At 44.0% G+C, this 27763-nt stretch overlaps 2 protein-coding genes across 2 annotated transcripts in view; both read left to right on the top strand.

Annotated features, from left to right (window-relative positions):
• The first annotated feature begins 440 nt into the window (after window positions 1-440).
• On the top strand, window positions 441-3153 carry LOC132892681 (uncharacterized). The gene is made up of 2 exons (XM_060930994.1): window positions 441-1377; window positions 2072-3153. Exons 1-2 carry the CDS (start codon window positions 441-443, stop codon window positions 3151-3153), a joined length of 2019 nt encoding a protein of 672 aa, XP_060786977.1.
• A 1299-nt stretch (window positions 3154-4452) lies between these two features.
• The window catches only part of ggt5a (gamma-glutamyltransferase 5a), a 39464-nt gene continuing 16153 nt past the window's right edge, over window positions 4453-27763 (top strand). Inside the window, exons 1-6 of the mRNA XM_060931072.1 lie at window positions 4453-4671; window positions 16674-16801; window positions 21765-21848; window positions 22659-22842; window positions 23065-23222; window positions 23318-23464. Of these exons, the coding sequence (XP_060787055.1) occupies window positions 4457-4671; window positions 16674-16801; window positions 21765-21848; window positions 22659-22842; window positions 23065-23222; window positions 23318-23464 (916 nt within the window). The 5' untranslated portion in view covers window positions 4453-4456. The remainder of the gene's footprint in view (window positions 4672-16673; window positions 16802-21764; window positions 21849-22658; window positions 22843-23064; window positions 23223-23317; window positions 23465-27763) is intronic.

Here is a 27763-nt window from a genome sequence, read left to right as displayed (position 1 = left end):
GCGAGATTTGATGCGTCGTGCTGCTGTCGAGGGATCGGCTGATTACAGAACCGCAGAAAACAGCAGGTGGCTGGGTGTTCCTAATAAAGTGGCTGGTGAGTGTAGTTCATACCAGGGTTATCATCGTTAACGAAAACTAACGAAAAAACGAAAACTATTATGGAAAAAAACTTTTCGTTAACGGAAACTAACTGAAACGATCATTAAAATAAAAAAACTATAACTAACTAAAACTAAAATGCGTGTGAACAAAACTAATTGAAACTAACTGAATTTGGAGATAAACTGCCATTCGTTTTAGTCTTTGTATGAAAAAAAAAAACCCACTGTAGCGCGTTTACCACCATTGACAATTCCGGTTCCTTGGGGCTATTGTTTACAGCTGGCTCAAGGGCGCGCCCGCACCTTTCAATCAGGCGGAGCCAGTAGGCTATCAGAGCATGGCGAAACTTAAGAGGAGGAACGCCAGCCCTATATGGGATTTCTTTGAATATTCATGCGAGACGGACAAGAGCGTGTGTATGGTGGTGGAGAATGGAAATGTATGTGGAGCTGCGCTGAAAGGAAAAAATCCCACAAATTTAAAAGTCCACCTGAGAAGTTTCCACAAGGACGCTAACAGTTGCTATATGGCTCAATTAGCTGCTAGCCCTCCTGAAGCACGAGCAGAGACAGACAAACTGAGCACACGGAGTGGGGAAACTCCAAAAATATTCGACTTCCTCAAAGGTCGCCAAGACAGCTGGTCAGTAAATACACATGAACACTGTAAGAGGGAGGAAGCTCTGGTGAATTTGTTTATCCATACAGGAATGTCTACCCGACTCTGTGAGACACCGGCTTTCAAACAATATAGCTATGCACTCGAGCCGAAGTTCAAGGTTCCAGGGGCTGCTCGAGTGAACAACCTGATTGCAGGGCGGATGGGAAATGCCAAAATGAAGTTGAAAGACATACTGAAGGATGCCAGGAAGATAACCCTATGTGTAGATGGATGGACTAAGAAGGGGTTGACTGCATCATTCCTAGGTGTGTCAGCGTGTTTCTATCATCCACCTGGGGGACGGGTATACCACACGCTACTAAGCTTGCATCGTTTGGCCCATCCTCACACTGGGGAATGCATTGCTCGCTGTATTGATGAGACCATGGTGGCATGGGATATTGTTGGAGACAAAGTTCTGCTCGTTGTGACGGACAATGGCTCGAACATCGTAAAAGCAGTGCGGCTGCTTAGTGCAAGACGTCCTGATCAAAGTGAGCAGTCAACACACAGTGCACGGCTTCAACCTGGAGATGGCCTGGATGACGTGATGTGGGATGAACCAGAGTCTGACGAGGAGAATGTGGAGGATCTCAGCGAGAGTGGAGACATTGGTGAGTACAGTTATAGCCTATTTAAAAGTTTTGTGGCATGCTCTAAAATGGCTTGACGTGTGTGTGTGTGTGCGCGCGCGCTACAATCGAAAATTCTCCCTCTGAATACGATGCCATTTCTCTGATGTGACCACTTAGTACTGAACAGTATGCCACGCTACTCCTGGTCACGTTTTTATTGGTTGTTCTTGGCTATAGACGCTTGCTGCCAAAGGGTGGTGGCACGTAGGGTTTTGATAACAAATGTTTAAACAAAGTAGGGAGAGGTTTTTATTTTATTTTTAAAGATGTTTTTATTAGGCATGTCTCTTATCTTGTGTGTGTGTGCGCGCGGGGGCGTGTGTGTTGTTGTTGAGCTGTGTATCACTGAGCATATCTGGAGTCTGGCGAAACACAATTTCAAATCTATGTATGTAAATTATGTAGTAGGTTTCGTTTAAGTATGTACACAGTTTAAGTATGTACACAGGATTCACACAACATTGTTAACTAATGTGTCAAGGAGATAGCATGTAGAAGGTTTTCCATCTGAACTCTTCAATTATACAAATAAAATATTAAATGTATTTAATGTGGAACTCTACTCAGCTCCTGTGAAACAAAACTCTAAAACCACATAAAGGATTCGGATTGATGAAAATGTATTGAAATTTTAATGTTTCAATGTGCTGTCTGTTCTTATGTCTTGGCTTAGAACTTGATCTGCCAGATGACTGCAAATTCCAGAGGATGCCATGCCTGGCCCATACCCTTCAGCTCAGCCTGAAAGATGCCATGAAGCACCCAAGCACAGATCTGCTTTTAACAAGAGCAAGAAAGCTGGTACACTCAGTGAGGAAATCATCGTTGGCAAACGAAGCACTGATCAAAAAGTGTGGTAAAACTCTGGTCCGAGATTGCAGCACACGTTGGAACAGCACTTTCGACATGTTGAGAAGGCTGCTGGAGATCAGAACGGAACTGAACCAGGTACTGGAGGAGCTGGGCATGGACACACTTCTCACAAGTGATTGGTCCAAGATGGAGAACCTGGTCATGTTGCTTGAGCCCTTTGCCGTTCACACAGACCAACTTCAGAGTGACAGCCAGTCACTGTCACAAGTAGTGCCATGCTTGCTCAACCTTGAGGCTCACCTGCAGACCACTACTGTTGCTGCGAAGCCGTTGGCACAAACGCTACTTAAGTCCTTAAGAGAGCGCTTTGCTGGCATTCTGAGCCCTGCTTCCCTACAATTTGATGCAACACCAGCAGCCGCTTGCCTGCTCGATCCAAATGTGTCAGTAATTCTTCAGACACCAGACATGGTGCCACTCAAAATGGCCGCACAGTCTTTCATTCAGAACATGGCAGCTCAGTACAACCAGTACAACCCACCAACAACTCCTCAGGAGGACGTTGGCAATGAAACTGAAACACCTTCGGCTCGTGCTGTCTTCCAGAAGTATCGCTTTCTTGCCACTCGTATGGAAGTCAATGAACTTTTCCAAAATGGCCCCGAGTATGGATCTCTGATGGCAGAACTAAGGAGGTATGAGGATGACGTCAAAAGGGGTGTGTCTGATGAGAAGCCACTGAAATTCTGGCAGTCCAGAGAGGCGGTGTACCCAAAGCTTGCCCCTCTGGCACTAGATCTTGTCAGTGCCCCTGCCTCACAGGCCTTTGTTGAGAGAATCTTCTCAGTGTGTGGACTGTTGTCCTCTGGTCTGAGGAATAGAGCGACTACATCTCTGGAGCAGCGAGTTTTCCTGAAGATAAACAAGGACTTACTCAAGTAAACTCATCTCTCTGACACTTGCATACAGTACGCAATAACACTGGTTCACACATGGTCACACGCACATGCAAGCACATCATGCACACGCAAGCACACACACCCATGCGCATACGAACACACACACACGAGATGGACACAAGACAAAGACAGGTGGATAGATGCACATAAATCAACATTATCTCACACACATACAATACACTGACATGAACACAAACTAACTTTTTTCCTTTTGTTTTACATTCAAAATGAGTGGTTTGTTGTTTACTCATGAATGCCTCTGGTTGAAGACGTTAGGTCTTGATGGCTGTTGGCTCTTAGGATGCTATGTTTCATTGCATCACAGTTTGACAAAGTAAATGTCACAGACATAAACGCATATAATACAGGCCAAAATGTAGCTTCTTTTTGGAATGTCTTTCAGTCGTGTGTTGCAGAAGTACAGTGTGTTTTTTGTTTTTTTTAAACAACTGAGGTTGGTATTTTGATTACGTGTAGCCACAGGTTCTGGTTGTTCTGGAGAAATGGGGAAATTCTTCTGTCCTACATTATTATCCATGGTCTGTATTAAATAAAGCCTTTTAATTTTCATACTTGATCATTTGAATCTTGTACTACACAAATTCACAAGATATGGGAAAACTAAAACGAATACTAAAACTAATAAAAACTAAACTAAAACTAAACATTTTGGACAAAACTAAAACTAACTAAGACTAAAGTAGTTGCTCAAAAAATAACTAAAACTAACTAAAACTAATGAGCTACAAGGCAAAACTAACTAAAACGAAACTATACTGAAAAATCCAAAACTATTATAACCCTGGTTCATACATCTTCTGCCATCTATCTTTTATATGATTCTGTATATGTATAAATTTTTTTCTCCTGCTATGCTCAATAAAGTAAATTGTGTTTGATGTAAATCCTGATTTTTTTTGTCACCAAACCATTATAAAAAGCATTTTACTGCATGTTGTACTGTGTACAGTTGTGTGTTGATATACCTTCTGTCACAGGAAGGATGTAGAGAAACTGATCAGAGATAGATAGATAGATAGATAGATAGATAGATAGATAGATAGATAGATAGATAGATAGATAGATAGAGAGAGAGACGGGGTGTGTGTGGGTGTGCATGTGCGTGTATGGTTTCAGTGTGATGTGGGTGATCAATATCATATGCAAAACACAACAAACAAAAAAAAAAGTTGTTCTACTTGTTCTTGCTCATTTGCATAATCATACAGAAGAGGGTGTGGCTTATTCCCCCTCCCCCAGGGTGCACTTCTGAGCAGCTATGTGGCATGTATGTAAGTGTGTGTCAGATTGCAGGCATGTCTCGCAGGAGGAAGGATCGTCTGCGAAAGACTGTGTGTTTCTCTGTGATCTTCATCTTCCTCATCCTCATCCTTATCCTCATCTGCACAGTCAGGCTCCTGAAGCAGGATGAGTGTGAGGCTGGGATGTTCAGGAAAGCAGCTGTGGCTACAGACTCGCTAACATGCTCCACCATCGGCCGGTGAGTGTGCGTGTGTTTGGGCATGTAGGCAAGGAAGAATGTGTTCAACTTATCTAAAGTGTGTGTGTGGGTGGGTGTGTGTGTGGGTGGGTGGGTGGGGATTTGTGTTTGGGCATATACAGTGCCTTGCAAAAGTATTCATACCCCTTGAACTTTTTCATATTTTTCCACCTTACAACCACGAACTTAAAAGTTTTTTATTGAGATTTTATGTGATAGACCAACACAGAGTAGCGCATAATTGTGAAGTGAAACGAAAATGATAAATGGTCTTCAAAATTTGAAACAAATAAAAATCTGAAAAATGTGGTGTGCATTAGTATTCAGCCCCCTGTACTCTGATACCTCTAAATACAATCCAGTGCAATCAACTGCCTTCAGAAGTCGTCTAATTAGTTAATAGAGTCCTACTGCGTGTAATTTACTCTCAGCATAAATACACTTGTTCTGTGAAGGCCTCAGTGGTTTGTTAGAGAACACTGAAGAACAAACAGCATCATGAAGACCAAAGAACTCACCAGACAGGTCAGGGATAAAGTTCTGGAGAAGTTTAAAGCAGGGTTAGGTTATAAAAAAATATCCCAAGCTCTGAACATCTCAAGAAGCACTGTTCAATCCATCATTCAAAAATGGAAAAAGTATGGCACAACTGCAAACCTACCGAGACATGGCCGTCCACCTAAACTGACAGAGCGAGCAAGGAGAGCACTGGTCAGAGAAGCAGCCAAGAGGCCCATGATCACTCTGGAGGAGCTGCAGAAATCCACAGCTCAGGTGGGAGAATCTGTGCACAGGACAACTATAAGTCGTACACTCCACAAATCTGGCCTTTTTGGAAGAGTGGCAAGAAGAAAGCCATTGTTGAAAGACAGGCATAAGAAGCCATGTAGGGGACACAGCAAACATGTGGAAGAAGGTGCTTTGGTCAGATGAGACCAAAGTTGAACTTTTTGGCCTAAATGCAAAGCGCTATGTGTGGCGGAAAACTAACACTGCTCATCACCCTGCACACACCATCCCCACTGTGAAACATGGTGGTGGCAGCATCATGCTATGGGGATGCTTTTCTTCAGCAGGGACAGGGAAGCTGGTCAGAGTTGATGGGAAGATGGATGGAGCTAAATACAGGGCAATCCTGGAAGAAAACCTGTTGGAGGCTGCAAAAGACTTGAGACTGGGAAGGAGATTCACCTTCCAGCAAGACAATGACCCTAAACATACAGCCAGAGCTACAATGGAACGGTTTAGATCAAAGAATATTCATGTGTTAGAATGGCCCAGTCAAAGTCCAGACCTAAATCCCATTGTGGTGGCAAGACTTGAAAATTGCTGTTCACAGACGCTCTCCATCCAATCTGGCTGAGCTTGAGCTATTTTGCAAAGAAGAATGGGCAAAAATTTCAGTGTCTAGATGTGCAAAGCTGGTAGAGACATACCACAAAAGACTTGCAGCTGTAATTGCAGCAAAAGGTGGCTCTACAAAGTATTGACGCAGGGGGGCTGAATACGAAAGCACATCACATTTTTCAGATTTTTATTTGTTTAAAATTTTGAAGACCATTTATCATTTTTGTTTCACTTCACAATTATGTGCTACTCTGTGTTGGTCTATCACATAAAATCTCAATAAAAACTTTTAAGTTCATGGTTGTAAGGTGGGAAAAATGTGAAAAAGTTCAAGGCGTATGAATACTTTTTCAAGGCACTGTATCTGCAAGGATAATGCATTAGATCTTGTATTGATTGAATGGAGTTCCTTTGTATAACTGAAACCTTGGGCCAAAAAATTTGGGGCAGAACCATTTAGAATTTTGAAAACAAGATTAAGCTTCAAACTGGGCAATGCGCATACTCACTGGTAACATATTGGCCTGCTTAAATTCCTCAGCACCAATATGACTTCTGGCTGGTGCATTCAAAATATACCAAATTAATTTATTCTGGGATATATGTAGTCTATTTTGGAACTTTTTCGATAACCCAGAATACCATGAAGTACTGGCACAGTCATAGTGACTTTGAATAAGGGTCGATACGAGCAATTTCTTTGTTTCTCGGGTCACATGATTTACTTGCCGATAGAGAAATTTTAGTTTAGCATTGGATTTTTTAACTATATTATCCACAATGCTTTCTCCATTCAGATTGGTCTAAAGTTAAGCTCAGATACTTGACATGTGAGCAGCATGCAAGTTTGTTGCCAGTACATTGCACCTGAATGGAATTTATTTTGTCGAGTTTTCTCTTTGAAGCAAAGAGAATTGTCTCGGTTTTGCCAAGATGTAGGGAGAGCCTATTGTCAATCAGCCATTCTCTGATTGATTCTGTTTCCCTTGAGAGTCTATGTTGGATAGCCTCTGGACTCTTGTCTGCCACAATAAGGGCTGAGTCATCTGCATATAGGAGCAATTTACATGTAGCAGCTGAGGCAATATCATTTACATAGACTAAGAACAGCAGCGGACCAAGAAGATATCCTTGGGGTACACCACAGGTAATATTTGCTGGTTCAGATAATGTGTTCCCCAGTTCAACATGTTGCTGTCTGTTCTGTAAGTATGAGGCAAACCAGTCTATAGCTGATTTGTGAAGCCCTATTGCTTCCAGTTTCATAAGTAGAATACTGTGGTCCACGATATCAAAGGCTTTCTGGAGGTCCAGCAATACTATCCCTATGTAATTGCCTTTGTCTTTTTCCAATCTTATATAAGGTAGACCAAGCAGGTTTTGGTTGAGAAAGATGATCGAAAACCTGACTGAAACTCATATAGGAGTTTCTGATTAGAGAGATAATGGTACAGTTGGTCATACACCACTCTCTCAAATAATTTGGAAATGTTGGAGAGGATTGACACAGGTTGATAGTTACCAGGATCCGTTTTACTGTTTTTCTTATGTAGTGGAATAACTCTTGCCATCTTTAAATCTTCCGGGATTTGACCTGAAGAAAGAGATCAATTTAGAATATGGGCAAGGGGTTCAGAGATGAGCTTGGCACCATCTTTAACAAATTTGGGAGATAACTGGTCCAAACTGGTAGCCTTGCTCGAATTTAGATTAGACAAGATCTTGCAAACATTCTCTGTAGATACCTGGGAAAGACAAAAACCATTTACCACATTGTTAATATATAGATTTAGACACTGCCTAAAAGCGGAGCTCCCATCTGTTTCTGGGTTGTAGAATTTTCTTATATCATAGCCAGTCTCTTTTGTTTTATTTCTTTACTGGCTAACACTGGCCACGAGGTGGTGTGTATGACTGGTAATTACTAACACTGACCACTAGGCGGTGTGTCTCATCTCATCTCATCATCTCTAGCCGCTTTATCCTTCTACAGGGTCGCAGGCAAGCTGGAGCCTATCCCAGCTGACTATGGGCGAAAAGCGGGGTACACCCTGGACAAGTCGCCAGGTCATCACAGGGCTGACACATAGACACAGACAACCATTCACACTCACATTCACACCTACGCTCAATTTAGAGTCACCAGTTAGCCTAACCTGCATGTCTTTGGACTGTGGGGGAAACCGGAGCACCCGGAGGAAACCCACGCGGACACGGGGAGAACATACAAACTCTGCACAGAAAGGCCCTCGACAGCCACGGGGCTCGAACCCGGACCTTCTTGCTGTGAGGCGGCAGTGCTAACCACTACACCACCGTGCCGCCCATTAGGCGGTGTGTATGACTGGTAATTACGAACACTGGCCACTAGGTGGTGCGTGACTGGTAATTACTAACACTGGCCACTAGGCGGTGTGAGACTGGTAATTACTAACAGTGACCACTAGGCGGTGTGTATGACTGGTAATTACTAACACTGGCCACTAGGCGGTGTGTATGACTGGTAATTACTAACACTGACCACTAGGCGGTGTTTATGACTGGTCATTACTAACACTGGCCACTAGGTGGTGTGTATGAGTGGTAATTACTAACACTGGCCACTAGGCGGTGTGTGTGACTGGTAATTACTAACAGTGACCACTAGGCGGTGTGTATGACTGGTAATTACTAACACTGACCACTAGGCGGTGTTTATGACTGGTAATTACTAACAGTGACCACTAGGCGGTGTTTATGACTGGTAATTACTAACAGTGACCACTAGGCGGTGTTTATGACTGGTCATTACTAACACTGGTCACTAGGTGGTGTGTATGAGTGGTGGTACATGGACACGGACAAAACACAAAAAATCGACTGGATGGGTTCACCATTTTTTCTTAGGTATGGTGCTCCACTCGCGCGGGCCAAAGCTCCTATAAAATTGCTGAACATGAGTTCTACCATATTTACCAGTGCTTTTAGGCAGTTTACAGACTAGACATGATGCAACAGTTGTAAAAAAACCTCATTGAACTTGTTACATACTCTTACATGATCAAAGGTTTGAGGATCTCAACTGAATACATGTTTTAGTCTTTACATTTCTGTGGTCAAGTTTTTGGCAGATATGCAGAAGGAAGTGTTGTAATGTCCTGCACTGAAAGTGTCCAATGATGCTGTGTGTGTATTTCACTCAGTGGTAAACATGAAACAGTCAGGACATGTGAACGTCCTCCAAAACAGGAGATGAAGAAGAGATGAAGATCAGCATAGTGCAAATAAACACCACCTTCCTGTTTTAACCAGCGTTACACTTGCCACCAACACCGAACACGAAAACACCTTGACTGGAAAATAAAGTCTGAACAAAAGCAACTAAATATTAAATCAAGGACTGAACAGAAACACTGTGATTATAGTTTATATCTAAGATTGTATAAAAATCAATTCAACACAAACAAAAGGCTGAATAATTGTGAAATAAATCCATCTGTGTGAAAATATAGATGTTTGTTGCGTTACTACAATAACCTGGTGTTGATGGTGATAATGGTGTTAGTAGTGAATAAACTGAATTTGATTGAGAGTTCATGGCTAATTGGAGCTGGTATGTCATGTTGTAGAACACACTGTGACTGTACTGATGTAGATCTTCATCCTCTTTAGTGTTTATCTAACCCAGATACTCTTTCAAGGGATCCTCCAGCAGATTGATTTTTAAATTTATTTCATGTAAAATTAGTCCTGGATTTCAAAAATCAAACTTTCATTTTCGGAGACCAAATAGTTGTCAAGAAAAATAAAATGTTTTTAGAATACCAGATGGGCTCCCTGCGGTGGTGACGTATCCGATGATGTGAGGTAGTGGTCACTTGGAGCAGCTCAGCTGTTTATATTCTCTATTTGCATTGTAGCTTTGCTAGTTTTACAAGTATTTTTATTGAATTTATCAGTTTTTAATTAAGTATGCCTCATTGTGTAGGATATAAATGCCACAATGATGCTAAAAAGAAAGCACGAGTTGGAACTAGACTGCATTTCCACAGAGAAAATGCAACACGTGCTTGATCAGCTGTGGCAGAGTGTCACAGACAGAAACTGGATCAGACATGAGATTTGCGCTGCAAAATCTTTTTCTCACATGATCTACAGAAAGTGTGTATGGCAGTGTGTGTGTGTGTGTGTGTGTGTGTGGCTGCACGCTCTAAAATCTCGGTTTAAAATTGCTCAACTCGCAGCGAGACATGACTCTTCATGATCTAAATTCTTTTTTTTTTTACATGATCTACTTCTGGTGCTGGATAGATTAACAAAGGGAGCGTTTAGCATGGTTTAAAATGGAGATTTTAGATATCTTGTCATATTACCTCATAGAACTGAAATTGAGATTTTACGTCATGAATCTGTACATGACCCAGAATTCATCTCATCTCTCATCTCATTTTCTTCTGCTTATCCGGGGCCGGGTCGCACAGGCAGCAGTCTGAGCATGAAAGCCCAAACTTCCCTTTCCCCAGACACCTTGGCCAGCTCCTCGGGAAGAACACCGAGGCGTTCCCAGGCCAGCCGAGAGACATAGTCCCTCCAGCGTGTCCTGGGTCTTCCCCGGGGCCTCCTCCCGGGGGGACATGCCTGGAACACCTCCCCAGGGAGGTGTCCAGGAGGCATCCAAAAGAGATGCCCAAGCCACCTCAGCTGATTCCTCTCGATGACCCAGAATTCTATTTACAAATAAAAATGTAAATATTGTGATTACAATTAAAGTGTCCCATTAACACAATATACACACACCTGTTCCTGGAATGCAGAACAGAGAATGTAGAACCCAGAGTGTGTTAGAGGAGATCACTAAACATACGGCATCATGAACACAAAGGAGTGATCAAAACAAGTCCAGGACAAAGTTCTGGAAAAGTATCAATCAGAATTTGGTTATAAAAAAATCATAAACATTGAACATCCCACAATCCATTCATTACATCACAACTGTGACTGAGTCCAAATGAGTGACTGCCCATTTTCATATCATTTTATATCAAAGATGCCTTATAACATCTATTTCCAATGGATGTAGCCTTGGCCTGGATGAGAAGTCATCAGGCAGTACTCAACCTTCATTTAGTGTTTTGACCCTTAACCACAACACTCTCCAGTTGGTGGGTCAGCAGTGGTGGCCAGGTCACTGCTCCTCTCCTCCAGGCTTCCAGTTAGTATCTTCCTGCTTACATATGCCAGAGCCAACAGGAGGCTCTCTGCCACTTCTTCCAACCTTGGCACAGCAGTTTTCCTCTTCCGCTCTCCAGCAGCGCGGGAAGACATTGTCGGCAGGGGGTGCTGTGACGTGACCTGGGACATTTTTTTGAAGGGGGGTCTGGGGGTCCTCCCCCAGAAAATTTTGTATTTCTTAGATGCAATTTCCTGCATTTTAACCAATCAGGCGTCCGAAATCCTTTTAAGCTTGCAATTGCAATATTTTGTTAAACTGCCTACTACTTATAGGCCTAATCCGTAAAAACGACGTTTTTTTTTTTTTTTGAGTGATGACGGAAGAATCTGAAGCCTGTCTGTCAATGACAATTCTCAGTTAACACGATTACGAAGGACAGGTTATTTTAGAAGCAGAAGCGCACAGCTGTGGTTTAACAGTCGCAGGTTTTACATCTGCTCTAGATAAACTGAAGGAGACGCGGATTCCACCCGATTACAGCCTTACATACCCAGATCCAGTCAAGCGAGTGTGCATTTCAAATACAGTAGTTAGTCGCACGCACACACACACACACACACACACACACACACATGAAACAGAACAACACTCTCGCTGGAACAACACAAACACCATGGTTCTCTCAATCAACAGACCGAAATCCATGAACCCACTCATCCTACTACTATGGGTTAGTGACACTAACTTAGTGTTCTATTGCAAAAATCACCCATAAAAGTGATGCAGCGGTATTTCACACTCTCCATTAAGAAAAGTAAAAGTAAAACATGATGAGCATGGACACACCGTTTTAAACGAAAATTTTTTAAGACTGTAGTTACATCTGAGTCAACTTCAAAGCACGATGCTAGCAACACCTGCACTTGTTCAAGGCATACCAAATAGGCTCAAGTGAACACGACACAGCGGGCAAAATTAATAACCAAATGGCCTTACCTTAAAACGCTGTCTTGATAATATGACTTCTCGCAATTATTCCACTTAAATCCACACGGTTCTCTTCTGAGACATAGTAACTATTAAGTACTAACTAACTAACTAACTAACTAACTAACTAACTAACTAACTAACTAACTAACTCTTACTCTTCTCTACAGACGGTCGACTCGTACTCGCTTCCTGTTGTAATTTCGCGCGCTGAAAAGCTGAACGTCAACGTCACGACAAAAAAAATTCTGATGGTCCACTAGGCTACATATTAAGTTATAAGTTTTAATTAAATCCTTTTTTAAATAACTAAAATGTAGCCCTCATCATCCTACATCTAAAACATGACATATAAAATCAGCAGAGCCAAATGAAAACAAATAAATAAACAAATATATTTTCACATAAGTTTTGTTTTATGTTCATGTCAGTTTTGAGGGTCCACCACCAGGGGGTGCTGCCGCACCCCCCGCACCCCCGGTTCCCGCGCCGGTGCCGCTCTCTGACTTTTGACAGCAGATTTCAGACTGAATGAGCTGGAAATCCTTAGCACCCCACCTTTACTGTAAACAGCCATGTCTTCCATCCTTTGCCCTGACAGTCCTGGACCAGCTGTTGGTACTTGGCTTTTCTTCTTTCTGCTGCTTCCTCACAGCCTTCCTCCCACAGGATTGATAGTTCCACTAGGATAACGTTTTTTTCTTCCTGCAAGCACATGACAATATCTGGTCTCAGAGTTGTAGATATTATCTTGTAGTATGAGAGCGGGTGGGTGGAGCACAGAAGTACGGCAGGCCAGAACTGAGTTCCAGAAAAACTCTTTATTTTCCACTTTTCAGTGTAAAGTTATTCTCCCAGCCACACACGCGCACACACACACACACACACACACACACACACACACACACACACACACACACACACACACACACACAAGTCGTCTGGTTGGGGAGAGAGCTCCCTTCCTCTGCTCTCTCTCTCTCCTTATATAGGGCGCGGTCACTGGGGAAGACACACAAACACAGATTAACAGACATCAGGTGCAGTGATTCTGCCACTTACCTTCCCTGACTCCACCATCCGGTCACAGACCGACGCTTGACCACGCCCCCGCTGCCACATATCTCCTTTGGGAATTGAAGTTGCCTCCCAAGGTCTGCCTTCATTTTCCATCCCTGGGTAGACTGCAGAAGGCTTTGTTTTGCACTGCTTGGGATGGTGGGCTTCTGGCCCTCCTTTACAAAGATGACAGTACTCAGCAGTGTTTTTATTTTGGCAGGGTGTTTTTTTCTCCTTTCCTGCACGAAGATGTCAGCGAGCATTGCCGGCACTTTATCATGACACCACCTGTATCTGCCCTGGGTCAGAGCAGTTTTACATCTTGATAGAATGTGTGTTGTGGTTTCTCTCATCCCATCCAGCCCACACAAGGGGTCTTCTCACATTGCCCCCGCCCTTTGTAAGTTTACTGCAGTTGGGAAGGTGTCATACACTGCTCTGAGCAGAGAGGAAATGTAAAATGGCTCCATCTGCCACATTTCAGCCCATGTGATTGTTCTTTTAGGCAGTTCCCTACCAAGCTCCATGGCTTTAGCTCTTCTGCCTTCCTCCTCTAGATTTCAGACTTCATCCTGGATCAATGTTTTCTTTTCCCTAGGCATGGACTTGGACCACTGCTGGGAACATGATGCTCCTAGGCCTTGTCTTTTGATGCAAGGATTGCCTACGATGTCTCTAGTTTTAAGGGAACATTCTGCCTGGCCAATTGCAGTTTCGATGGCCCACTTCCACCCGGACCTTGTCCTTATTCCTGCTTCATGGATGAGTTGGTCTTGAGAGTCTTAGTAAGTGAAAGAGAATCTACACTTGGCAACTTTGTACTCCTCCACAATAGAGGAAAAGGGAAGCTCAAGCTGTCCAGATCTTATATATAGCCTGACAGATATAAAACTCAGGGGTATTCTCAGCCATCTATGAAGGTGCTTGATTCTTCATTCTAGTTCTTCCACAGATGTTACAGGCACTTTGTACAACCCTGATTCCAAAAAAGTTGGGACAAAGTACAAATTGTAAATAAAAATGGAATGCAATAATTTACAAATCTCAAAAACTGATATTGTATTCACAATATAACATAGACAACATATCAAATGTCAAAAGTGAGACGTTTTGAAATTTCATGCCAAATATTGGCTCATTTGAAATTTCATGACAGCAACACATCTCAAAAAAGTTGGGACAGGGGCAATAAGAGGCTGGAAAAGTTAAAGGTACAAAAAAGGAACAACTGGAGGACCAAATTGCAACTCATTAGGTCAATTGGCAATAGGTCATTAACATGACTGGATATAAAAAGGGCATCTTGGAGTGGCAGCGGCTCTCAGAAGTAAAGATGGGAAAAGGATCACCAATCCCCCTAATTCTGCACCGACAAATAGTGGAGCAATATCAGAAAGGAGTTCGACAGTGTAAAATTGCAAAGAGTTTGAACATATCATCATCTACAGTGCATAATATCATCAAAAGATTCAGAGAATCTGGAAGAATCTCTGTGTGTAAGGGTCAAGGCCGGAAAACCATACTGGGTGCCCGTGATCTTCGGGCCCTTAGACGGCACTGCATCACATACAGGCATGCTTCTGTATTGGAAATCACAAAATGGGCTCAGGAATATTTCCAGAGAACATTATCTGTGAACACAATTCACCGTGCCATCCGCCGCTGCCAGCTAAAACTCTATAGTTCAAAGAAGAAGCCGTATCTAAACACGATCCAGAAGCGCAGACGTCTTCTCTGGGCCAAGGCTCATTTAAAATGGACTGTGGCAAAGTGGAAAACTGTTCTGTGGTCAGACGAATCAAAATTTGAAGTTCTTTATGGAAATCAGGGACGCCGTGTCATTCGGACTAAAGAGAAGAAGGACAACCCGAGTTGTTATCAGCGCTCAGTTCAGAAGCCTGCATCTCTGATGGTATGGGGTTGCATTAGTGCGTGTGGCATGGGCAGCTTACACATCTGGAAAGACACCATCAATGCTGAAAGGTATATCCAGGTTTTAGAGCAGCATATGCTCCCATCCAGACGACGTCTCTTTCAGGGAAGACCTTGCATTTTCCAACATGACAATGCCAAACCACATACTGCATCAATTACAGCATCATGGCTGCGTAGAAGAAGGGTCCAGGTACTGAACTGGCCAGCCTGCAGTCCAGATCTTTCACCCATAGAAAACATTTGACGCATCATTAAACAGAAGATACAACAAAAAAGACCTAAGACAGTTGAACAACTAGAATCCTACATTAGACAAGAATGGGTTAACATTCCTCTCCCTAAACTTGAGCAACTTGTCTCCTCAGTCCCCAGACGTTTACAGACTGTTGTAAAGAGAAAAGGGGATGTCTCACAGTGGGAAACATGGCCCTGTCCCAACTTTTTTGAGATGTGTTGTCATAAAATTTAAAATCACCTAATTTTTCTCTTTAAATGATACATTTTCTCAGTTTAAACATTTGATATGTCATCTATGTTCTATTCTGAATAAAATATGGAATTTTGAAACTTCCACATCATTGCATTCCATTTTTATTTATAATTTGTACTTTGTCCCAACTTTTTTGGAATTGGGGTTGTACACCGTCAGAAGCCACATAAGCCTTGGAAGCAGGATATGCTGGTATATCCAGCACTTGTATTTCCTGCAAAGGCCAGATCTGTCGATTTTTCCTGAGCCACTCATCAACTTGCTGTTCTGTGCTGGAGATGTTCTTATCTGACAGGGTATTGTCATATCATTTTCCGAGGCACTTAATTGGGTTTCCTTGTATGCTTGGGATCACTCTCTTGAACAAATAGCTTAAACTTTTTGGAGGGTTTCCCCCTTTGAATCATCAGACACCTTGATTTCTTGGCCTTGAAGGTCATCTTTGCCCAAGTTGTCATGCGATCCAGTTCCACTAGGATCTGGATCATGCTTGGACATAAGTTGGTATTATTACAGTAAGGTCATCCATAAAACCACTGATTGCTGGCAATTTCCTCCCTGTGGCAGTCATTGGCCCTTTTGTCTTTCTGCTGGCCATGGAAATGATCAGGTTTGTTCCCATAACGAACAAGATGGGGGAGATGGTGCATCCTGTTACAATCCCTTTCTCAAAAGGATGGAACTTCATTGTGAAGCTGGAGGATTGGAATCACATTTTGATATCTGCCAAGTAGCTGGTGATCATGCCCTGAATGTGACTTGGGATGTGGTAGTGGTTCATGGCAACTTTGATCAAACTGTGAGGGATGGATCACATTCAATCACTGGTTTGTTCCCCTGACAGTGTTGTGTCCATTATCTGGCCTCTTACATCCATAGAGAATTTGTGACTCATACATGCCTCTGTAATTGCTTACACACACACACACACACACACACACACCTCTCTGTTTAAACATTCAGACCCTTATGTTATTCTGTTTTTTCCTTTTATCCTGTACATCATTCTGTTTTCTTGTTTTTCTCTCTCAGTGATATCCTGCACTCTGGAGGTTCAACTGTAGATGCTGCTATAGCTGCTTTAATATGTACATCAGTTATAAATCCACAGAGTATGGGCCTTGGTGGAGGAGTGATATTCACCATCAGGGAGAAAAATGGTAAGAAAAAATGAAAATGTTATGCTGTATCAGTACAGTTGTGTCAAACATCTCAGGATATTACAGAGCCCAGCTCATGGCACAAAAAGAAAAAAAAATACTCTCACACACACACACAATATATATATATATATATATATATATATATATATATATATATATATATATATATATATATATATGTGTGTGTGTGTGTGTGTGTGTGTGTGTGTGTGTGTGTGTGCACATGACTCGATACATGAGTGAGGCCCAGAAAGGAATTGGTAGGAACACCAGAGGAGCAGTGCAGTAGCTCGAGACTGCAGAACCAGACATACCAATCTGTGGACTGCCTGGATTGACTACAAGAAAGCCTATGAATTTATGCCCCACACATAAATCGTGGAATGCTTGAATTTGTACAACATCTCAAAACCTTCTTTAAGAGCTCAGTGAGGCTGTAGAAAACAACCCTAGAGGCCAACTTCAAGCCAGTAACACAGGTCACCATCAAGTGCAGCATATACCAAGGAGATGCCCTGTCCCCACTGCTGTTCTGCATAGGACTGAACCCCCTCAGCCAGATCATCACCAAGAGTGGCTATGGGGATAGCAGTCAAAACTGAGGGGGTGGTGCTACCAGACTGCATAATAGGAGATGTGGAAGACAGCTAGCTACAATACCTTGGAATCCTGCAGACAAATGGCTACCATGAAGAGGAAAGCAGGAACAGCCAAATACCTACGGAGGGTAAGGCAGTTCTTGAGAAGTCAGCTGAATGGGAAGAACAAAGTCCAGGCCATCAACACCTATGCCCTGCTGGTCATTAGATAGCCTGCTGGCATAATAAGCTGGCCAAAGGAGGAAATAGAGGCCATCAACATCAGGACAAGAAAACTCCTGACAATAGACTGAGGGTTTTACCTCAAGTCTGGCATCCTGAGACTGTATGCTAAAAGGAATGAAGGAGGCCAAGGACTAGTGAGCATCAGAGCCACTATCCAGAATGAAAAAACAAAGATCCACAAGTACATCAGGGAGATGGCCCCAAATGATGAAGTGCTTAGTAAATACCTCAGGCAGCAGAAACCCGAGAAGGAAATGTAAGAGGAAGCATCATAGAAAGACAAACCACTGGGTAAAGCTGGACTGGTAGATGGCACAGAGGCACTAATCGTAGCTGCACAGGAACAGGCCCTTAGCACAAAATCGATAGAGGCCAGGGTCTACCACACAAGGCAGGACCCCAGGTACAGACTGTGCAAAGATGCCCCTAAGACAATCCAGCACTTAACAGCAGGGTCTAAGATGCTAGCAGGAAGAGCGTACATGGAACGCCATAACCAAGTGGCTGGCATAGTGTACAGAAACATCTGTGTCGAGTATGGACTGGAAGTCCCAAGGTCAAAGTGGAACACACCTCTGAAGGTGGTTGAGAATGACCAAGCTAAGATTCTGTGGGACTTCCAGATACAGATGGACAACCTGGTAATGGCTAACCAACTGGACATGGTGATGGTAGACAAACAGGAGAACAAGGCTGTGGTGATAGATGTGGCAATACCATATGAAAATAACATCAGGAAAAAGGAACTTGAGAAGCTTGAGAAGTATCAAGGGCTGAAAGAAGACCTAGAAAAGATGTGGAAGATGAAGGCAACAGTGGTCCCTGTGGTGGTAGGAGCCCTCAGTGCAGTGACCCCCAAACTGGGAGATTGGCTCCAAAAGATCCCAGGAATAACATCCAAGATCTCTGTCCAGAAAAGTGCAGTCCTAGGAGTAGCTAAGATACTATGCAGGAATCTTCAAACTCCCAGGTCTCTGGTAGAGGACCTGAGCTTGAGGGAGAAAAAAGACCGCCTGAAAGGAGGGGTGAGTGGGGAATTTATATGTATATTTCTCCAAAAGGCAGAAATGTTAAAACAATTCCTGATACATTTATACACTGCTACAGCAACCGGGTTCACTCCAGACAGCGGTCTTCTCTCTGTTTCCTCGGGGATTCTTCTTTTTCAGTTACTCGGAGACTCCAGCTGAATCACTGGCGGCTCGTTAATAGGGGCGATTTGAGTGACGCACTCCCAAACAGGGAGGGAGATTTTTTTTTTATCTACTCCTACTACCACGGCAACAGTAATGTCATTGTCCAATCAGGCTAAGGTCGCGCCTGGTGTAGCCACGCCCTTTTGGGGCGATTTCTGTCAGGTTCAGATTTGCCCCAAAATCTCCCATTGACACTAATGCTACGTACGTTTTTTTCGAAAATCCTGCTCCCAATGCATTTTCTATTAGGTTTTATGTGCTCGCACAAGCAGTGTGCTTACGTCATATGCCTGTTGCGCCGCGCAAGTGTTGCCAGATTGGTTTTAAGTGCATTTTGGCGGGTTTTGAACATAATTTTGGGCTGGAAAACGCAACTTGCGTGGGAAATGTGTGAACATTCTATGAAGATGGCGGCGAGTGTTGAGTGCAACAATATGATAGCGTCTCTGAAAGAAGTTCCCTTTAGTCGTCGTACCAATGAGGAGAAAATGGCAATCAAACAGCTAGGACCTCCTAGACCGAATTTAAACATCAAGCAAGTGTCTACGAAGGGGGAGAAGACCTACTCAAGAGGTTTTAACAAGAACTGGTACCACCGGAAAACTTGGCTAGCTGGCTGTGATGTAGTCAATGCTCTTTTTTGCTACCCTTGCGTTCTCTTCCACCCTGGAAGTAGCACAGCAGACGGTACAGTGATATCTGATATTTGATTTTACTAGGCAAAAGTTGTTTTTTGTGTGTGTTTGTGTGTGTTACCAATGGCAGTTTAACATTGCCATGTTTTTGTTTTACCAATGGCAGTTTAACATTGCCATGTTTTTGTTTTACCAATGGCAGTTTAACATTGCCATGCTTGGAATATTTCAGTAGCCTCAAGTTCTCTGTGACTTGGTGTAAATTAAGCATATTTTCAGTTTTTATATATTGTACAGTATATGTGTTCATTGGAGCCAGCAGCACCTTACCTTTTTTCCAACTTGTTAAGCCAAGTTGCACTGACTACAAAACCTTGTGTAACCTTGTGTGTATATAGCTAAATAACTAAAGCCTTTTGTGTTCATTGACATGCTTGTAATACTTTAAATTTCCTTTTAAGGCATGGCTTTCTGGAGGAATTCTTGGGAAAAAAAACTGCAGAATATATTTAGAATTATTTGTTGTTAAAATGGTGCAATTCCATATTTAAAAAACCCACATAATTAAGCTGCACATGTTTGTTTGATGGTTATGCTTTTCTTCATCTTTTTCAAAACTTAAATAAACACCTGTTTTGGATTTATATCCTGCCACTTTAATTGCATTCTTTAGAATTGAAGAAATTAGAATATGTTTATAATTAAGAATTTGTGTCTACTTATTATAGAATACTGGAATAATATGAGAAAATAAATGAGTAATGTACTATTAATTGATTGTGATGCCAAATGTTTTGCTTTGAAGGCTTCACAGTGAATCTTCCTTAGTTTTAGCCTGGCAAGCCAGACTAAATGTGAATATTTGCCACTCGTAGGCAAAAATATTTTTGGCTGCTAGGCGGGTGGGTCTAGTTTACTAGGCTACCTTAGTTTGCCACCTTTAACTTGTTTAGTGTTGCCAACTAGTGGAGAGAAGAGATATTGTCTATATTGATATCTGAATTTACCAGGCAAAAACAAGTTCGGCCAATTGATTTGCTACCTAGGTCAATTTACTTCAGTCCTGTGGACATTTACAGTCCGTGTAGACATCTCATCTCATCTCATCTCATCTCATCTCATCTCATTATCTCTAGCCGCTTTATCCTTCTACAGGGTCGCAGGCAAGCTGGAGCCTATCCCAGCTGACTACGGGCGAAAGGCGGGGTACACCCTGGACAAGTCGCCAGGTCATCACAGGGCCGACACATAGACACAGACAACCATTCACACTCACATTCACACCTACGCTCAATTTAGAGTCACCAGTTAACCTAACCTGCATGTCTTTGGACTGTGGGGGAAACCGGAGCACCCGGAGGAAACCCACGCGGACACGGGGAGAACATGCAAACTCCGCACAGAAAGGCCCTCGCCGGCCCCGGGGCTCGAACCCAGGACCTTCTTGCTGTGAGGCGACAGCGCTAACCACTACACCACCGTGCCGCCCCCGTGTAGACATAACGGGGGAAAATTGCCCCCCTGAAAAAAATTCAGGAGCCGCCACTGAGCTGAATTATGGGATGGTGTAGTGTCCCATAGTGTGGTAGATTAGATTAGATGAGATAGGACTTTATTGATCCCTTTGGGAGGGTTCCCTCAGGGAAATTAAAATTCCAGTAGCATCACTACAGGAGAACAGAAAAAAAGGTACGTTTGTATACTACAGATGTAGGAGATCATCCAGGTACTGTTCCACTGCTATTAATCACCTAGTGAGGATTCGGACACAATACATCCTGCTGTTTGTGTACTAATGGTATGGAAGTCTGAGTATTCGGATGCAGTATTATTATATGAGCAGTTCTGCTTTGACTGGAGGGGCAAGAGCTAATTCATGGGCAAGAAAATTAAAAATAGAAGCCAGTAAAGATTAAATTAGGAGATCCGGTGTAGAGCACAGTTTTACAGTTTCTTGTTGTAACGTACAATTGTTAGAGGTTCAGAAACACTTTAAACATTACAAACTGTACAGCACTGAACTCCGGCAACACGGATGGAGTAAACTAAACCACACCACTAGGGGATGCTAAAGAGACAGTACAAACAGACATGACTGTAATAAAGATGTAGATGTATTTTTCTGATTGAGTCAGTCCATTTAATATCTACACTGGTTTAAAAGTGTGAGTGATGTTTTATTTGATGACATCAGTTACTCTCTTACTCTCTTAATACTCTGTAATTCTATACTTAAATATTAATGTTATTGACTGCTCTGAACTAAAATGGCCAACTTTATTAACCTAATCCTATCTATTATCAGGTACAGTGAAGATCATTAACGCAAGGGAAACCACGCCGAAGAACTTTAAAGCAGATCTGCTCTCCAGGTGCTCTGACACTTCAGGTACCTCACTGAAACACACAACGCATACCATGCATGTTAAAATATTTGCTACATATTCTGCAGTGAAATCCCAGTTTGATAATATTAGCCAGGTACTGTAGATCAGAATAAATATGAATTTACAGTGTATTTTTTACTGATATATGAAAATAACAGAATAAGTTTAGCTCCAACTGAAAGGGCAAAGAAGTAGCTCACTAAAAATGTCATAAGTCCTTCCCAAGCTATGTCATGGTCTTTCCAGGCAGTCTCCCGTCCCAGTACTAATCAGGCCCCTAAGGCACAATGGGCGGCACCAATCTTCATTTCCATAGCCCTTGGCCTCTCGTCTATACAGCTAGGGTTACAGTGGGGGGGCTATTCCTCTGGTAACTGCGAGAGTTTGACTCCCCACTCACATGTGTATTGCAGTGTACCCTGCTAGACGGCAGTAGGTACCATTTTTATGATAGTCTTTGGTATGACCTGACCATGAGTAGAACTCGTGATGTCCTGACTGAGAGGCGGACACACTAACCACTAGGCCAGCTCGTGGTAGCTAAAAATGTAGCAGCTAGTTATTAGCGAGATAAGTTATGCAGCTAATGTTAATTTGCTAGCTAGCATTGTTAATTCATTGGACTTGTTTAAAACAGATGGCTAATCTAATAAATAGGCAGTTCATTTAAATAATTCTCGTCTGACTTTTTCCTCTTCATTATGACATGGTATGGCCTGTTGTAGGGTGTTTGAAACATTTTTGTCCTGATGTTATTCAGAGGTCTGGTGGTTTAGATTACTGTCTCAGGTTTCGACATCCCCCGTCTGTAGGTGTGCACTGGGTTGGGGTTCCTGGAGAACTGCGTGGTTATGAGTACGCTCATCGTCTGTACGGTCGTTTGTCCTGGAAACGTTTGTTTGAGCCGACGATTCGTCTGGCCAGAGACGGGGTTAAGCTCTCTACCCTCCTCAGTCAATACCTGTCTGTCTTTAAGGGGCACCATACAGCACTGAGGTACCATACACACACACACACACACACACACACACACGCACACATCATGTGGGCCCAGATGTTTCCAAGCACAGGAAAGTCTTCAGGACAGAGGAGTTAACACTTTCTGCTTTCTCTGTAAAATGACTAGAGGCAGAGAGATCACGATGCTGCTGAGGGAACGACTGTTTATAACAGCTGTAACTGTGGGCTCTGTGCGCTCTCTCTCTCTCTCTCTCTCAGTTTGTTTATGCACCCAGACGGAACGTTGTTGAAGGAGGGCGACACAGTGAAGTTTGAGAAACTCGCTAACACGCTGGAGAAGATTGCTAATCGTGGAGCTGAAGAGTTTTACAGTGGAGATGTTGCTCAGGCTCTCGTCAGAGACATTCAGGCAGCAGGTGATGATGCGAGCAGATTATAACACATACTCAACTGCATATGGAGTTCACTCACTGTGTGTGTGTGTGTGTGTGTGTGTGTGTGTGTGTGTCAGGTGGAACTCTCACACTGGAGGACCTGAAGTCGTTTAAGGTCACTGAATCAGTAGCCTGGAATGTTTCCTTAAACGAATATAAGATGTTCTTTCCTCCTCCACCAGCAGGAGGCGCCATACTCAGTTTCATCCTCAACATCATGCAGGGTGAGACGCAGCAGTTCTGTTTACACCAGGGGTTCTCAATCTTTTCTGCAATAAGGCCAACCTATTCATACTTATAACTTATAAGTCGGGGCCCATTAAAAAAGATCCCCAATTATTTTGGCTCATCTATTCTATTAGAATCTAATAATCTATTGTAAAGTGTATTAATGCAATGCAACATCACTCCCTGTCACAGTTGGGAGCCCAGGAATTAAATAAATTCAATAAAAACAAATTTTTAAATTGTAGGTATTGTATTTAAAACTGTATGGATGTGCCAGAAGCCAACATAAAACCATGCATGCAGGTCATTCTCAGTCAAAAGGGATTAATGATCCAACAGTTTTCCTCTTCCACTCTCTTACTCTGACTTTTGACAGCAGATTTCAGACTGAATGAGCTGGAAATCCTTAGCACCCTACTTTCACTGTAAACAGCCATGTCTTCCATCCTTTGCCCTGACAGTCCTGGATCAGCTGTTGGTACTTGGCTTTTCTTCTTTCTGCTGCTTCCTCACAGCCCTCCTCCCATGGGGTTGATAGTTCCACCAGGATAACTTTCTTTTCCTCCTGCAAGCACATAATAGCGGGCACCCCAAATAAGCCAAAAGGGAGTGTGACAAATTGGTGTAATCCAACTGGTGTGGAAAAGGCCGTTTTCTCTCGGGATAGAGGAGTCAAGGGGATCTGCCAATATCCCTTTGTTAGATCCAGTGTCGAATAAAAGCGAGCAGCGCCTAACCGCTCAAGCAACTCATCAATGCAAAGCATTGGGTATACATCAAAATTAGACGCCGCGTTGACTTTTCTATAGTCCACACAGAACCGGACCGACTCGTCGGTCTTGGGAACGAGGACCACTGGGCTGCTCCAGTCACTGTGGGACTCCTCAATTATGCCCATCTCATGCATGGCCTTGAGTTCATCCTGAACCACCTTTTCTTGTGTTCGGGCAGGTGGTAAAGGTGGCTACGCACCACCACCCCCGGGGGCATCTCAATGTGGTGTTCTATGAGATGTGTGCGGCCGGGTAGGGGCGAGAACACATCAGAAAATTCCTCCTGCAACTTGGCTACCTCTGTGAGTTGGGTTGGTGAGAGGTGGTCTCCACAAGGGACCGGAGTGTTTTGAGATGTTACCTTTTTTACCTCCGACCCAAGCTCCACCTTCTCTGGAACTACCTACGCCACAGGGACCCCCTCATTCCAGCATTTTAAAAGGTTGAGGTGGCAGATTTGCAATGCCCCGCCCCATCCATTCACCTCACCTCATAGTCGACATCCCCAACTCGCTGTGTGACCTAGAAGGGCCCTTGACACTTGGCGACTAATTTAGAGCTTGACATGGGCAATAATACAAGTACTTTGTCTTCCAGCGTGAACTCTCTCAGGCGCGTGCCCCTGTCATACAGCCGGATTTAATGTTCTTGTGCCTGCCGTAAATTCTCCTGGGTTAAGTGCGTGAGGGTGTGGAGTTTTGCACGCAAGTCAAGAACGTACTGAATTTCGTTTTTGCTTGGTGAAGGTCCCTCCTTCCAGTTTTATTGTGGCACATCCAAAGTGCCATGCGGCTTACGCCCATATAATAATTCAAATGGAGAAAACCCCATGGAGGCTTGCAGGATCTCTCGTACTGCAAATAACAGGGGCTCGAGCCACTTATCCCAATTATGTGCATCCTCATTTACAAATTTCTGAATTTTGTTTTTGAGTGTCCGATTAAACTGTTCCACTAAGCCATCCATTTGTGGGTGATAGACGCTGGTGTGGATAGACTTAATTCCCAGTAACCCATACAATTTGTGCAGTGTGTGTAACATAAATGTAGTGCCTTGCTCTGTCAGGATTTCTTTTGGAATCCCGACCCGGGAGATAATACTGAAGAGTGCTTCTGCTATACTGCGTGCTGAGATATTGCGGAGAGGCACCGCTTCCGGATATCACGTTGCATAGTCCACCAGAACTAAAATAAAGTGATATCCCCATGCTGACCGATCTAATGGCCTGACGAGATCCATCCCAATTCACTCAAATGGGGTCTTGGTTAAAGGGAGAGGGCGCAAAGGCGCATTTGGAGTGGCCATGGGATTTACTAGTTGGCATTCGCGGCATGCCACACACCACCGACGGACATCCCCACAAATCCCTGGCCAATAGAACTGGGCCATTATTTGGGCTTGTGTTTTATCCTGCCCTAAGTGTCTGGCCATGGGATTAAAGTGAACTGCATGGAATATGAGTTCCCTATGGCTCTTTAGAATTAATAATTGGGTTATTTGTTCACCAGTTTGAGTGTCCTGTGTCACTTGGTACAACCTATCTTTAATAATAGCAAAATAAGGGAAGGCCGGTGTTGCACTTGGCTGCAGAGTTTGACCATCGATTACTCTCACTTGGTCAAACACATGCCGCAGAGTCTCATCTCGTGACTGCTCTAATGGGAAATCCTCAAGGAAATCCCCGAGAGAGGGAGGAGGAGCAGGCTACTCCTCACTCTTCGTGTTGCTCTGATGCGGTGCTGATGTAGACAGCTCTGACAGCTTCTCCAGTCAACGCCACACCGGGATCTTCTCATGACATACTAGTGCAGGACCCACTACGTGTTAAATGTTCCATCAGCTTTTTAAACCCTGGCCAATCCATCCCCAAAATCAACGAGTGGGTGAGACGAGGATTAACCGCCGCCTTTATTCTATAATTTGGCCCTGGAATTGAATACGGACAGACACTAAGGGATAATTGTGAACATCCCCGTGCACACACAATATTTTCACTGCTTGTGCTCTCCCCAGTGCCTCACCTTGCACCAGGCATTGGTGAATTGAGGTCTGATTACAACCGGAATCCACCAACGCGTGATATGTATCCCCTTGAACACTTACCGGTATGCGATACGTTCCGGCCCGATCGGGGATGGTCTCTGGCGCATTGGGGATCTGGATCACAGCTTCCACCTCCCTTGCAGAGCCCTGACTCTGGAGATGCTCCAGCTCCCTGCCGTGCCAGCATACCGGCCCAGGCTTTCCCTCTGCACTGGTGTTATGGGCATCACTCACCTGAGGGGGGAGGACACAGACATGCAAGAGGGAGACAGGAGGACACCACAGGTGTGACGGGTCAGCTGGGGAGGAGCCGGACGCGGTGGGGGAATGGGGCGAGAACGAGAGAGGGAAGAGAGAGAGAGAAGAGACATGAGGAGAGGCGCCTTTGCCTCGTCTGCCTGCTGTTGCAACCGCCACCAGATGGTCCTGCACCAACTCAATGGCTCATTGGAGTGACGCCGGGCGATGACACTGGACCAATTCTGTCATTCCTTCCGGAAGCTGAGAGATGAACTGTTCCAGTGCCATCAGGTGGATGATCCGTCAGCGTCGCAGTCTTCCGCCCTCAGCCACCGCTGGCAGGCGTCCTGGAGTTGTTGGCTGAATGCAAACGGCTGACCGACCTCCTCCAGTGTCAGCTTCCGGAACCACTGGCGATGTTGTTCCAGGGAGCGGCCGACCCGTTGCAAGATGGCTCTCTTGAGGTTGGTGTAGATGAGCTGGCTGTTGGCAGGGACCTGCTGCACCGTGAGCTGCACCTCGCCAGTCAGGAGCGGGAGGAGGTGTGCCGTGCGCTGCTCAAGTGGCCACCCCCAAGTTTGGCCCGCTTGCTCAAAGAGAGCAATGAAGGCTTTGGGCTCGTCATGCGGGCCCATCTTCATGAGAGTGACATGAGGGGAGTCCATGGTGGTGATGCTGGATGCCCCTGCCGACACAAGTAGATGCTGGAACGCCTGGCAATCTTCCTGCTGGGCCAGCATTAAGTCTTCAAAGCATTGCTCTTGCTCATTTTGGAGGGTGGTCAGTGCTTGATGCTGGTTCTGCTGGGCAGCAGCGAGGGCATGGACAAGCTCCGTTAATGGGGAGGACTCCATGGGGTGGTTCCCTTCTGTACTCAACATCCCGGGTTTTGGCACAACTGTGGTAAATCCCTGATGTGGGTGGAGTACAGAAGCATGGCAGGCAGGAACTGAAATTCTTACAAACTTTGTCTTTTGCTTTTCAGCTTCACTTATGTGCTGCTCACAGACCCCCACCCCACCCCACCCCACCACACACACACACATGTTCTGGTCGGGAGAGAGCTCTTCTCTGCTCTCTCCCTCCTTTTGTGCTCCATCCCTACAACAAACACACACACACACATTAATTGACACCAGGTGTAATGACTTAGGCCCTGTCCACACGGCAACGGATTCAGGTGACTCCGATACAATTGCTTATCGTTTAGGCCTGGCGTCCACACGGCGCCGGCGTTTT

This window comes from Neoarius graeffei, chromosome 10, assembly GCF_027579695.1.
Source record: "Neoarius graeffei isolate fNeoGra1 chromosome 10, fNeoGra1.pri, whole genome shotgun sequence".
Taxonomy (NCBI): domain Eukaryota; kingdom Metazoa; phylum Chordata; class Actinopteri; order Siluriformes; family Ariidae; genus Neoarius; species Neoarius graeffei.
Note: the sequence above shows the minus strand (reverse complement) of the source record. Positions and strands in the feature narration are given on the sequence as shown.